Genomic DNA, 14,789 nt, shown 5'->3' on the forward strand with positions numbered 1-14,789 from the left:
GAATTTTGTGGTATAGTATCCTGATCATGCTATTGAAATAGAGGGAGGTTTTAACTTGCCACTATAGAATGTCATGCGATCAAAACTGGTGCCAGAGGCAGAAATTCGTGTGACCTTCTACTGACTCTCTTGTCCGAAAATTACTGCAGGCAGATAGAGGGTTATGTCTTGACCTCTTGGCAACAAACAGTCCTGAACTTCTCGAGTCAGTTAAAGCACAAGAGGGTATCAGTGATCATAAGGCTATGGTAGTGTCAGTGATTATGGGTGTTGTAAGGACTGTTCAGAAAGATGGGAAAATATTTCTGCTTAGCAAAAGTGACAGGATACATACAAATATCTTAAAATAAACGTCGAATATTCAATGCCTAGAACGAAGATGAGAGTAAACTCTGAGACCTCTAGCAGCAAACAGGCCTGAACTTTTCGAACCAGTTAACATACTGGAGTGCATCAGTGATCGAAAGGCTGTAATAGCATGAATGACTGCGAGTGTTATAGGGACTGTTATGAAAGGTAGGAAAACACTTTTGGTTAGTAAGAGTGACCGAATACAAACTGCAGAGTACCTGATCAATCAATGTCAAATATTTATTTCTGAGAATGAATATGTGTAGCACAAATGGATAAGATTCAAAAAGCATCTTTCAATACGGCTTAGACAAGCACGTCCCGAGCGAGGTTTTAAGGGAAGGGCAAGACGAAAAACCCACCACGGATTAACAGTTGTGTTAGAAAGCTGCTACGCAGACAATGACTGCTTCATCACAGATTTAAGAGAAAATAAAACGTAGCCGACAAAGAAAAGATGAACGAAAATAAAATAAACGTAAGGAGAGCAGCGAGGGAAGAGTTCGGTGACTATGAAAGTAAAATTTTGCCACCGATCTGACTAAAACATAAAATCAGTAAGCGTGTTGAAATCATCTATTCAGTCACTCAGCGGTTATGCTGGCACCGAAACGGAAGATGACAGAGAGAAGGCCGAACTACAGAAGTCGATCTTCCGAGACTGTTTCACCGCGGAAGATCGTAATAACGGTCCCTGCTTCTACTTATTGTGCTGTAGACGAAATAGCAAATATTGAGATAAGTGATAGTGGGATAGAAAAGCAATTAAGAGTACACTCGCCTAGTAGTGGAAAGGCATCTGGATCAGATGAGATACCTGTAAGATTATACAGAGATAAAGCGAAACAACTTGCTTATCTTTTAGCAGCAGTTTATCATAATCGTTGGAGAAAGGAAGGGTGCCTAGCGACTGAAAAAAAAAAGCGCAGGACATTCGCGTTTTGAAGAGGGGTCTTGGGACAGATACACATAATTATAGGTTTATATCGCCGAAGTCAGTCTTGTAGAATTATGGAACATGTTTTGTGCTCACGAATTATGACGTTTTTGGAGAATGTAAATCGTCTTTATAAAGAACGACATGGCTTCTGCAAACAGCGATTTTTCGAAACTCAGCTAGCTTTCTTCATCCATTAGTTCCACAGCGCTGATGGTATCGCCACTGAGGTTGACACTGAGTTCCTTGACTTTAGGAAGGCATTTGATACCCTCCCGCAGTGCTGTTTAATGAAAAAAAAAAAAAAAAACAACGAGCTTACCGAGTATCGGACCAGATTTACGACTGGATTCAAGACCATCTTAAGGAGAGAACTCAACGCATTACTCTCAACGTAGCAAAACCGGCAGATGTAAAACCGGTTTAAGGAATACCCCACGTGTGTGTGACAGGACCGTAACTGTTGGTTGATTTGGAGGTAAGGAAGTCGGCTGTGCCTTTTCAAATGAACAGTCTCGGTATTTCCTTAAGTGATTTAGTTAGTAGGACGCCCGGATGAGAGTTTGAACCGTCGTCCTCCGGAATGAGAGTCCAGTGTTCCAACCACTGTGCCACCTCGCCCGGTCCTTCATTGTTAAGATCACATATAAATGATCTAGTGGCTGACGTCGGAATCTCCAAGAAGTTGTTTGCAGATGGTGTAGTTTTCTGTAAGAAGACAGCAACGTCAGAAAACTGTAGCGAATTGTGAGAGGAGCTGCAGAGGATTGGTGAATGATACAGGGACAGGCAGTTGACCCTGAACGCCAATAAATGAACATACTGCGATTATGTAGGAGAAGAAATCCACTACTGTATTTTACAGTACTGGTAACAAATCAATGGAAACATTAAGTACTGTAAAATATGTAGGAGTATCTACCTGGAATGACGTAAAGTGGAATGAACACACAAAACAATTAGATTGAGGTTCATAGGAAGAACAACGGCCTTGCCGCAGTGGATACAGCGGTTCCCGTGAGATCACCGAAGTTAAGCGCTGTCGGACGTGGTCGGCAAATGGATGGGTGACCATCCAGGCCGACATTCGCTGTTGCTATTTTTCGGGGTGCACTCAGTCTCATGATGCCAACTGAGGAGCTAGTCGACTGAATAGTAGCGGCTTCGGTCAAGACTACCATCATAACGACCGGGAGAGCGGTGTGCTGACCCCAAGCCCCTCCTACCCGCATCCTCCACTGAGGATGACACGGCGGTCGGATGGCCCCAGTAGGCCACTCGTGGCCTGAAGACGGAGTGCTTTTCTTCATAGGAAGAACCTTAAGAAAATGTAGTTCATCCACTGAAAACGTGGCTTATGAGGCGCTTGTTCGGCCGATTCTTGCGTGTTACTCATCAGTTTGGGATCCTTACCAGGTTGGAATAATAGAAGGGACAGACAAAACCGAACTAAGAGCGGCGTGTTCCGTCACGGGGTTCTTTATTTTGCGCGAGATCGTTACTCAGATGCTCAACAAACTCTAGTGGCAAACGCTACAAGAGGGGTTATGTGCATCACGGAGAGGTTTACTTTTGAAATTCCGAGGGAGTACGTTCTGGGAAGAGTCGGACAATATATTAGTTTTTTCCAAATACGTCTCGCGAAATGACCAGAACGAGAAAATTCTAGAAATTAGAGCTAATACGGATGCTTATAGACACCCATTCCTCCCACGCGCCATTCGCGAATGGAACAGGGAATGTTGGACTAGACATTGGTACCAGTAGTACTGCCCGCCATACACAGTCGGGTGGCTTGCGGAGTACACAGGGTGATTTTTTCCACCACGTGCAAACTCTAGCGACTGATCGATGAGAGGATACGGAACAAAAAAGGTCTAACGAACTTATGTCCGGAAATGCATGGTTTCCATGCTAGACACCATTTATTCAATCGCAATTTGTTACAGAGACTGCGGTCTACAGTTACAGTATGAATTGAAAATGGTTTCCATCTGCCTCAACGCATGCGTGTACTCACCCTAGCAATTTCTGTCTCACACGTTCACATCGGCCAGGCTGCATCTGAACCGTGTCAAAGGCAGCACGAATGCGCTGTTCCACTCTCTCCACATCTGGAGTGGGTTCTGCATGGGCGGTACTTTTGAGGTGGCCCCATAACCAGAAATCGCACAGATTGAGATGCGGTGAACGAGCAGCCCATGCAACTGGACCCCTCGTGCGATCCATCGATCAGGGAAGACACGCGTGAGATGCGTCCGGACGTTAACTGCGAAGCACCGTCATGTAGCCACCACATAACCCTTCGAATCATCAATGGCACTTCTTACAGCAGAGGAGGCGATGTCACCCGCAAGAAACGTCGATGGTTTTGGCCTGTTAGGCGACTTGGAAGAAAGATTGGTCCCAAAATACGATCGCCAATTGTTCTGGCCCACATATTCCGGCTGCACCGAAGCTGATGATTTGCTGTCACCATACAATGAGGTTTCTGCATGCTACTCCACAGATGACTGTTATGAAAGTTGAAGACACCACTCCGCGTAAAAGTGGCCTCATCCGTGAATAGAAAGGATGACACAAATCCCGGAGTCGTGATTGTCTGGTGAAGAAACCAGTAACAAAACTGCCCCCGACGTGAAAAGACTGTCGCTAGTAAATCCTGCACACGCTGTAAGTGATAAGGATAGCAACAACTGTCATAGAGAATATTCCATCCGGTCGTCTGGCATACCCTGTACTGAGGGCCAACTGCCTGGTACTGACACGCCGGTCGCCTTCCACAGTGTTAATCACATTTTCCTCCAAATCTGGTGTCCCAACATTTCTGGTACGTCCTTCACGATTTCCTGCTTCCTGAAACGATCCTGTCTCAGAAAAACGGCGAAACACTGTTGCAAGCACTGAATGCTGTTGTTGTTGTCTACGGGGATAGGTCTCCTGATACAACCTTGCTGCCCGCTGACCGTTGCCATTTGCCTTTCCGCAAGTAAATAGCATGTTCGTAAGCACTAGATTCGAATACGGAACCAGTGTGTACAACCCTGTATCACATCCACTACAACGTGAGTCAGCAAGAGTAGTGAATCGGACACAAAATTACCAATTACTATGGCAGGAGAGGGCGCTAGGGCGTGAAGTATGAGGAACAGTACCACCCTCTAGGAGGAAACCATAACTGTGACAGCATTGTACAGCGTGTTGGAACGCAGTCTCTGTAGCAAAATATGATTGAATAAGCGGTCTCTAGCATGGAAACCATACATTTCTGGACGTAAGTTCATTATACATTTTTTACCGTGTCCTCCCACTGATCAATCCTTAGAGTTTGTACACGGTGGAAAAAATCACCCTGTGGATGTAGGTGTAGACAGAGTTTTATGGTAACCAAAATACCACACTGCCCACAAGTGGAAGTTTTTCCCCATGAGCGCCGTCATTGTGCTTAATCAGACTGCAGTAGCGCTAGTGAACAGCAGGAAGGTGACTAGGGTAGGGGCTACTGACCTTCCCGTTGCAGCCGTTGTCCGTGGGGCTGTAGGGCACGCTGGCGGGCCACAGCGCCCTCTTGGGCGCCGCCTCCACCGCCGCCACCAGCAGCAGCACCACGCACGCTACCAGCGCCGCCTGCAACACCACACGTTTCAAAAATTAGACAAAACTGGCATAGGGGCTAAGAGTATTGCTATAATAGCAGCGTAAAACAAAACGAACAGCGCTGCAATCTCCATATGTGACATAGGTCGCACAGAAGATAAATTTCAGGTTTCAGTAGGTATTGGATTCTATAAGAGTGAGAAAAGATTGACGTCGACGTGCCGTACTGACGCAAATGGCGACCTGCAGTGGGCAATACTACACTACTGGCCATTAAAATTACTACACCACGAAGATGACGTGCTACAGACGCGAAATTTAACCAGCAGGAAGAAGATGCTGTGATATGCAAATGATTAGTTTTTCAGAGCATTCGCACAAGGTTGGCGCCGGTGGCGACACCTACAACGTGCTGACATGAGGGAAGTTTCCAACCGATTTCTCATACACAAAAAGCAGTTGACCGGCGTTGCCTGGTGAAACGTTGTTGTGATGGCTCATATAAGGAGGAGAAATGCGTGCCATCACGTTTCCGACTTTGATAAACGTCGGATTGTAGCCTATCGCCATTGCGGTTTATCGTATCGCGACATTGCTGCTCGCGTTGGTCGAGATCCAATGACTGTTAGCAGAATACGGAATCGGTGGGTTCAGGAGGGTAATACGGAACGCCGTGCTGGATCCCAACGGCCTCGTATCACTAACAGTCGAGATGACAGGCATTTTATCAGTATGGCTGTAACAGATCGTGCAGCCACATCTCGATCCCTGAGTCAACAGATGGGGACGTTTGCAAGACGACAACCATCTGCACGAACAGTTCGACGACGTTTGCAGTAGCATGGATCATCAGCTCGGAGACCATGGCTGCGGATACCTTTGACGCTGCATCACAGACAGGAGCGCCTGCGATGGTGTACTCAACGACGAACCTGGGTGCACGAATGGCAAAACGTCATTTTTTCGGATGAATCCAGGTTCTGTTTACAGCATCGTGATGGTCGCATCCGTGTTTGGCGACATAGCGGTGAACGCACATTGGAAACGTGTATTCGTCATCGCCATACAGCGTATCACCCGGCGTGATGGTATGGGGTGCCATTGGTTACACGTCTCGGTCACCTCTTGTTCGCATTGACGGCACTTTGAACAGTGGACGTTACATTTCAGATGTGTTACGACCCGTGCCTCTACTCTTCATTTGATCCCCGCGACACCCTACATTTCAGGAGGATAATGCACGACCGCTTGTTGTAGGTCCTGTAAGGGGCTTTCTGGACACACAAAATGTTCGATTGCTGCTATGGCCAGCACATTCTCCGGATCTCTCACCAATTGAAAACGTCTGGTCAATGGTGGCCGAGCAACTGGCTCGTCACAATACGCCAGTCACTACTCTTGATGAACTGTGGTATCTTGTTGAAGCTGCATGGGCAGCTGTACCTCCACACGCCATTCAAGCTGTGTTTGACTCAATGCCCAGGCGTATCAAGGCCGTTATTACGGCCAGATGTGGTTGTTCTTGGTACTGATTTCTTAGGATCTATGCACCCAAATTGCGTGAAAATGTAATCACAAGTCAGTTCTAGTATAATATATTTGTCCAATGCATACCCGTTTATCATCTGCATTTCTTCTTGGTGTAGCAATTTTAATAGCCAGTAGCGTATGTTCCCTCGGAAAGAATGGTAACAGTCAGCCCTTTGTCAGGTCTTAACTTGCTGTCTGTTGAGAGACACTATAGTATCGCTCAAAAGTATTTTGTAGTTGAACTAGTAGGGTGGTAGAATTGTTTATTAACACGCAGAATCGAAAGAAACCAGTTATTCAGGCAAATGACTGCTTAACCTCACCGCGGTTACATGTACTGATTGCTGAAAACAGGCAAATGAAATGAAATGATCGTGTTGCACTGACCGCCAGGAGGCTCCATCCAGAGAAGTTCGGCAGCTGGCTTGCAAGACTTATTTCAGGCGACGCCACATTGGGCGACTTGCAAGTCGGTGTTGATGAACTGATGATAATGACAGCACAACGCCCACTCCACTAGTGGCGAAAAAAATCTCCAACCTCGCTGGGAATCGAACCCTGGCCCGTTGCACGGGAGGCACACACGTTACCACTCAGCTAACCAGGAAGACTGAGTACAGTTAAGCATGGACTTAAGCCGTAAACAGTGTTGCCAAGGGGCTACTTAGTATTTTGTAGGATGCAGCTGCAAACGAACCAAGCTACAAAAAGGTAATTTAATTCTGATATTTTTATTTACTTACTGCAACGCTTAAAACTAAAGAGTACACAGCAGATTTCAGACAAGTTGTCTGAACAGCCAAACTCAGTCCTTCGTTACGAAGGTATTTGGCATCTCATAACTGCTTGTGAGTCTCTGGGTCCGCCTCCAGAAAGAAAGGGGGAGGATAGAACACATTGCACAAAGTGGTCGGACCCAAAAAACCGTCCAAAAGAAGATAATCAGAAGGCAATCGATGGCTGATCTCAAAGACTCAGTCCGGGCAATATATGATGATCTTCAGGTAAAACATAGGGCGAAGGTCCGTGTTTCACTTAGCAGCTGTAGATCTGAACTTCTCGAAAACCTACGATAAGTGCGAAAAAGAGGAAGGTCACACTACGGTTTGCAAAGAAATACAAGTTATGGACCACTGAAGACTGGTCAAAAATTTTAGCGAGTAATGGAAGTTTAATCTCTTCTCCTCAGGCGGGATACAGTACATTCGACGGTCGGAAAACAACAGGAATGACAGAAGGTGCCAAGTATCCATCATGAAACACGAAGGAGGAAGCACCATGTTGTGGGGGTGTTTCTCAAGAAGTGGTGTAGGTCTTTTCGTGGACATTAAAGGGTTAATGGATAATCGGAAGTATGATGAAATATTAACACCTCACGGAAGACGAAATATACATCGTAATTGGCAACTGCATCACGACAACGATCCGAAGCATCCTTATTGTCATATTAAGTCATTTCCGATGCAGCACAAGGTCCAGACTTGAACCCCACAGAACATCTTTGGGACGAGCCGGATAGAGGCGTTGGCCAGCAAAACTGCACCGACAACGAGGCTTTCTATCAAGAATTGTATGAGCAATGGAAGAAGATTCCTCAGTCGCGATTGGCCAAACTTGTGGATTCTGTGCCATCCAGGTGTGCTGTAGTAATATACACAAATGGCTATGCAACTAAATAAAACCAAGAACGCCATGGATCAAGACTTCATTATTAGCTTACTTCGGTTTATTTTTAATTAAACACGTTTGAGACTATGTAATTTATTGATTTTGTGTTTTATTACTAGTGCAGAGATTAGAACCGTATAGTATACTTAAGAAAATAAAGTTCATACTATAAAGATTTGATAATTAAGTTCTTTCATCTAAATTTTACCTAAAATTTTTTTCCGAATTTATTATCTCCATTCCAAAAACCTCGTCTTATTCAAAACTCAGCAGTCGTTGATGTTTGTTTACAGCTTTCTTCCGCTATTTAAATCGTCATATTGAATTAGATGAGTGTTTATGCTTCCTCTTATTTCGTTTGGACTGTTTATTATTGCATATTGAAAGAGAATCGAGGGTCTAAGTGCTTTAGACATAGAAGGGGGAGGGGAGAATAATCAATGTGTTATGTATGCGTAACCAGCAAAGCAATTTAAAAATTATAGATGGCAGGGTACTGAATATTTAACACAAATAAGGTCCAGTAAACATTTAGTTCGGCAGTCTGTCTGTAGGCGGTACACTAAAAGAAACAACTGGCGATGTTTCTGAGGAGGATGTGTTCGCCTTCAGACTGAGCCTGCCGCCTGGAAAGCTTGCGAGTGCTGAGGCTAATATAACTGTCAGGCGCCCACGTTTAAGCTGAGTCTGCCATTACGGGCGTCTCCGTAATACGCAACCAGATAAACAGAAGTGAAGCGCCCAGGAGAAGTGGTCAGTTGTCAGTGTAACGTCGTACACACACGCATCATCAGCGTGTATGTAAATGATTAGAATGGAAATCATCGGGGAGAAGTAGAATGGCCACCAGAATGCATTAGTGTTGTTTGTGATTATTGAAATTTTCCTGGCATAAAGAGTATTCCATGAACTTTCGGATTGCAGTCAGATGACATCGACTTCCTGCCACAATGTATCGGCTGACAACTGATGTGGACTGCTAAGGCAGCCAGTCCACAGTGACGGGTAGCCGAAAGAAAGGCACGCGTACACACACGCCGACTGGCGTGAATTCTGGAACAGGATAAGTATTGATTCTAATAAGAAAAGTATGCAGCTCCTCGAATACTTAACTTTATTCTTTGTTGGTTTACAACGTTCTTCTTGAGACATTTATACGATAACTCTCAAACTATGTAAGGCTAATGGCGCCTTGCTAGGTCGTAGCCATGGACTTAGCGGAAGGCTATTCTAACTGTCTCTCGGCAAATGAGAGCAAAGGCTTTGTCCGTATAGTCGCTAGCAATCTCGTCGTACAACTGGGGCGAGTGCTCGTCTGTATCTCGAGACCTGCCTTGTGGTGGCGCTCGGTCTGCGATCACACAGTGGCGACACGCGGGTCCGACATGTACTAAATGGACCGCGGCCGATTTAAGCTACCACCTAGCAAGTGTGGTGTCTGGCTGTGACACCACAACAACCATTCAGCCATCTTCAGGTTATTGTTTTGCACTGAGGTTGCTAGTTCAAGTCGCGCGCACAAAGACAGCCGTTACATGAGCGACCTCTGTCGAATTACATGCCGTCGTAGAATATTGCTCCATTTATGGCGCGCGGGATAATGGAATGTAGTCGAATTTAGTCGGGTGCTGCTGAGGGAATTAGATTAGGAAATGAGACACTTAAAGTAGTAAAGGAGTTTTGCTATTTGGGGAGCAAAATAACTGATGATGGTCGAAGTGGAGAGGATATAAAATGTAGACTTGGCAATGGCAAGGAAAGCGTTTCTGAAGGAGAAAAATTTGTTAACATCGAGTATTGATTTAAGTGTCAGGAAGTAATTTCTGAAAGTATTTGTATGGAGTGTAGCCATGTATGGAAGTGAAACATGGACGATAAATAGTCTAGACCAGAAGAGAATAGAAGCTTTCGAAATGTGGTGCTACTGAAGAATGCTGAAGATTATATGGGTAGATCACATAACTAATGAGGAGGAATTGAATAGAATTGGGGAGAAAAGGAGTTTGTGGCATAACTTGACCAGAAGAAGGGATCGGTTGGTAGGACATGTTCTGAAGCATCAAGGGAACACCAATTTAGTATTGGTGGGCAGCGTGGAGGGTAAAAATCGTAGAGGGAGACCAAGAGATGAATACGCTAAGCAGATTCAGAAGGATGTAGGGTGCAGTAGGTACTGGGAGATGATGAAGCTTGCACAGGATAGAGTAGCATGGAGAGCTGCATCAAACCCGTCTCAGGACTGAAGACCACAACAACAACAACATGGCGCGCAGGAGCATGCGTAATGAGATACTATATGCACGCTCTCTGTCGGAATGAGCATTCGCGGAGTTAAAATTCAGATGTCAAAATGGATAAAAATAAATACCGCTAGATGTGCCATATGTTATAAAATGTTTTCTTACAGGAGAAATTACAGATATCACCAGGTCGCACACCTTATCCATTTGAAAGCTGCCATCACGATTAATGAGATCTTACGCTAAACGTATTTCCACCGATTCCTTAAAACTGAATCCTAGAAGGATCTCGTCGAGGCCAAGATTTCCGTGGAAGAGTAATCCATGGAATGTACTGTGGAGATACAAAGTTCGGCTATGGCTGACTTACTGGGCTACGAAGGCGAGTGTGGCGATCATGTTCAACGCATCCTTCACGCACTTTGCGCGTCGTCTGACAAATGTAGGGTTTGCCACACTGACATGGTATTCTATTGAGTCCTACCTTCCGCAATCCCAGATCGCCCTTTGCCGAACAGAGAAGAGCACAAGTCTTTGCAGGTGGGCGAAATATTACTTTGACATGTTGTTTTCTTCAGATTCTGCCGAATTTGACGAAATACTGCCGACGTACTGGAAGGATGCCCTGGACTTCAACCGCTCCTTCTCCTGCTCTTGTGGGTGGTCACGTTTCTTCTTTCTTAAAGCTGTGTGATCTGATGTGGCCGGTCGGAGTGGCCGTGCGGTTCTAGGCGCTACAGTCTGGAACCGAGCGACCGCTGCGGTCGCAGGTTCGAATCCTGCCTCGGGCATGGATGTGTGTGATGTCCTTGGGTTAGTTAGGTTTAATTAGTTCTAAGTTCTAGGCGACTGATGACCTCAAAAGTTGGGTCACATTTTGCTCAGAGCCATTTGAACCATCTGATCTGATGTGAAGATTATCCATTACTTTTGGACACTGATTGTAGGTGTTCCAGCTCATTTGCAAGGCTGTCTCTATCAGATACAGCACATACCTGGTGCACCAACGTTCGAAGGACGTCCATAGTTTGTGTTGGGCAGAGGCAGATAGACGTCTGCAAATACAGGTCTGCATGTGTGGGCTTACGATAGACTCAATATCCCAATGATCCATCCAATTTCCGTCTTCAACTTATTTTTTATTCAACAGAGAATATTTTGAGCAAATTGACGGTGTTGCCATGGGTAGCCTTCTCTCCCCTCAGGTAGTAAACATTTTTATGGAAAACTTTGAGGAGAGGGCAGAGCCAAAAGTCTTCTGGCAATATGTGGATGATACTTTGGATGGTACTTTTGTAGTGTGGCCCCACGGTGAAGAAGAACTATCATGCTTGTTGCAGTGTCTGAATTCTATCCATGAGAATATCAAATTTACGATGGAATTGAAGAAGGGCGGCTGTCTGCCATTTCTGGACATCTTCGCCAGATGGAAAATGAATGGATAATGGGGTATTTCCTTCACCTTAGGCCCACACATACAGACCTGTATTTGCAGGCGTCTAGCTTCATCCACCTATACAAAGTATGGGCGTTCTTCGAACGTTGGTGCACTTTCTGGGATCGGGAACGGTCCTGTAGAGATAAAACGCACCCGTGTGTGACAGAACTATCAGAACCTGGTGGAGTCTGAAAGGTGCTTCATGATGGATTTCCGTTTGGCCAGTTGGGATTGCTTGGTAAAACACATCCTAAGACATCAAGGATGCCAATTTAATAACGTAGGGAAATGTAGAGAATAAAAATTGTAGAGGGAGACCAAGACTTCACTAAAATAAGCACGTTCAAATGGACATATGTTGCAGAAGTTATGCAAAGATGAAGAGATTTCCCAAGAAAAGAATAGCGTAGACAGTTGCAAGAAATCGGTCGTGGACCTAAGGATCGCAGCAACTACAGTAATAATCATTCTCGTCGCAATAATTTTTCTCGTAACAGTTATTATTATTGTCATATGTATCGTCAGTGTTATCGCTGTCGATCGATGATTTGGTATATTCATCTGCCTCGAACAACATAAATCGTGAGTGGTCGGCAAACCTATTCCTATGCTGATAATGGTGTGTAGATTCTTGCATAAAATTAGAGTTGTTGACTCATGTGGCAGGAACAAAAAATGTAATTTATTTCAAAAATTTTGTTGTGGTTATTAATGCTAAGCAGATCAATACAATTCAATATCCAAGACGTGTTATCGGCAGACAAATACCTTAAACCTGTCTCTGCAGATATTAAATTTTCATACAATCGAGAAACATCGCCGTTATTCTGAATAACTGTAGCTACGCTGAAAGTAATTCATATTTACTGTAAAGACTCCGCGTTCATTTTCAACTGTCTCGACTGCAGAAATGAAAATGTGAACCATATACTTATACATGGTGCGTAAAATACGACTGACCTGGAAAATATTTATAGCACTGACGCGGTATTGACCCTTGTTAATGAATAGGAGAACTCCACAGCAGAGAAAATGCCGGCAACCGTGATCTCGATGTCCCGACCGGTTGCTGTAACACGTCTGCGAATGCGCATCTCCCGAAAGCTCTTTTCCGAGTTCTTCGCTATGTCGTTACGTTTGAGTGAGTGAGAGGAGCAGACGTGTTTAGTGGCTAGCTGAATGTAACACAAAATGGTGCTCGTGATAAAACAGCGCGTATTCATTGTCGAGTGTTATGCAAAACCTATTTCGTAGAACACGTGTGTTGAACCGTTTGCACAAGAATTTAAAACTGGGATGTTTTTTCCACATATCCAACTAAGTCACCAATGCAAAAATTAGTGCCAAAACGCGAAACGGGCTCTGTAGCGAATTACAGCCGTAACTATCTGAACAGAGTTCGAACATCAGAAAACAACACCGGAGTGAAGGAGAGCCTGGAACAGAGTCCGACGACATCTCAACGCCGTTTACCTGTGTAAATGGGAATTAAGGGATTGTCACGTCGAAACATTATCAAAAAGGGCTTGCATCTGAATGCTTGTAAATATATTGTTCTGCATCGGATAAAGCTTGTTGAGTTCTGCCGGTAGTTTCCGAGTGTAACGGAATCAGGACTTTTGGATTATTGGTATTTCATTGCTTCAGGGGAAGCCTGGTTCGTCCTGTCATCGTATGTGAACTCATAGAACATGATACACTATGCGTCAGAAAATCCCCGTCAGTACTTCGAAGAGCCGTTGCGGAATGTCATACACTACTGGCCATTAAAATTGCTACACCAAGAAGAAATGCAGATGATAAACGAGTATTCATTGGAGAAATATATTTTACTAGACCTGACATGTGATTACATTTTCACGCAATTTGGGTGCATAGATCCTGAGAAATCAGTACCCAGAACAACCACATCTGGCCGTAATAACGGCCTTGATACGTCTGGGCATTGAGTCAAACAGAGCTTGGATGGTGTGTACAGGTACAGCTGCCCATGCGGCTTCAACACGAAACCACAGTTCATCAAAAGTAGTGACTGGCGTATTGTGACGAGCCAGTTGCTCGGCCACCATTGACCAGACGTTTTCAATTGGTGAGAGATCTGGAGAATGTGCTGGCCAGGGCAGCAGTCGAACATTTTCTGTATCCAGAAAGGCCCGTACAGGACCTGCAACATGCGGTCGTGCATTATCCTGCTGAAATGTAGGGTCTCACATGGATCGAATGAAGGGTAGAGCCACGGGTCGTAACACATCTGAAATGTAACGTCCACTGTTATAAGTGCCGTCGATGCGAACAAGAGGTGTACGAGACGTTTAACCAATGGCACCCCATACCATCACGCCGGGTGATACGCCAGTATGGCGATGACGAATACACGCTTCCAATGTGCTTTCACCGCGATGTCGCCAAACACGGAAAAATGACGTTTTGCCATTCGTGCACCCATGTTCGTCGTTGAGTACACCATCGCAGGCGCTCCTGTCTGTGATGAAGCGTCAAGGATAACCGCAGCCATGGTCTCCGAGCTGACAGTCCATGCTACTGCAACGTCGTCGAACTGTTCGTGCAAATGGATCTTGTCTTGCAAACGTCCCCATCTGTTGACTCAGGGATCGAGACGTGGCTGTACGATCTGTTACAGCCATGAGGATAAGATGCCTGTCATCTCGACTGCTAGTGATACGAGGCCGTTGGGATCCAGCACGGCGTTCCGTATTACCCTCCTGAAGCCACCGATTCCATATTCTGCTAAAAGTCATTGGATCTCGACCAACGCGAGCAGCAATGTCGCGATACGATAAACCACAATCGCAATCCGACGTTTATCAAAGTCGGAAACGTGATGGTACGCATTTCTCCTCCTTGCACGAGGCATCACAACAACTTTTCACCAGGCAACGCCGGTCAACTGCTCTTTGTGTATGAGAAATCGGTTGGAAACCTTCCTGATGTCAGCACGTTGTAGGTCTCACCACCGGCACCAACCTTGAGTGAATGCTCTGAGAAGCAAATAATTTGCATATCACAG

The 14,789-nt window shown here is 45.1% G+C and overlaps 1 protein-coding gene across 1 annotated transcript in view; it reads right to left on the bottom strand.

Annotated features, from left to right (window-relative positions):
* LOC124776729 overlaps positions 1 to 14,789 on the bottom strand; it is a 47,805-nt gene that overhangs the window by 12,990 nt on the left and 20,026 nt on the right. The window contains exon 2 of the mRNA XM_047251848.1: positions 4,796 to 4,915. Coding sequence (XP_047107804.1) covers positions 4,796 to 4,915 — 120 coding nt within the window. The remainder of the gene's footprint in view (positions 1 to 4,795; positions 4,916 to 14,789) is intronic.

This window comes from Schistocerca piceifrons, chromosome 2 (genome assembly GCF_021461385.2).
Source record: "Schistocerca piceifrons isolate TAMUIC-IGC-003096 chromosome 2, iqSchPice1.1, whole genome shotgun sequence".
In the NCBI taxonomy this organism is placed as follows: domain Eukaryota; kingdom Metazoa; phylum Arthropoda; class Insecta; order Orthoptera; family Acrididae; genus Schistocerca; species Schistocerca piceifrons.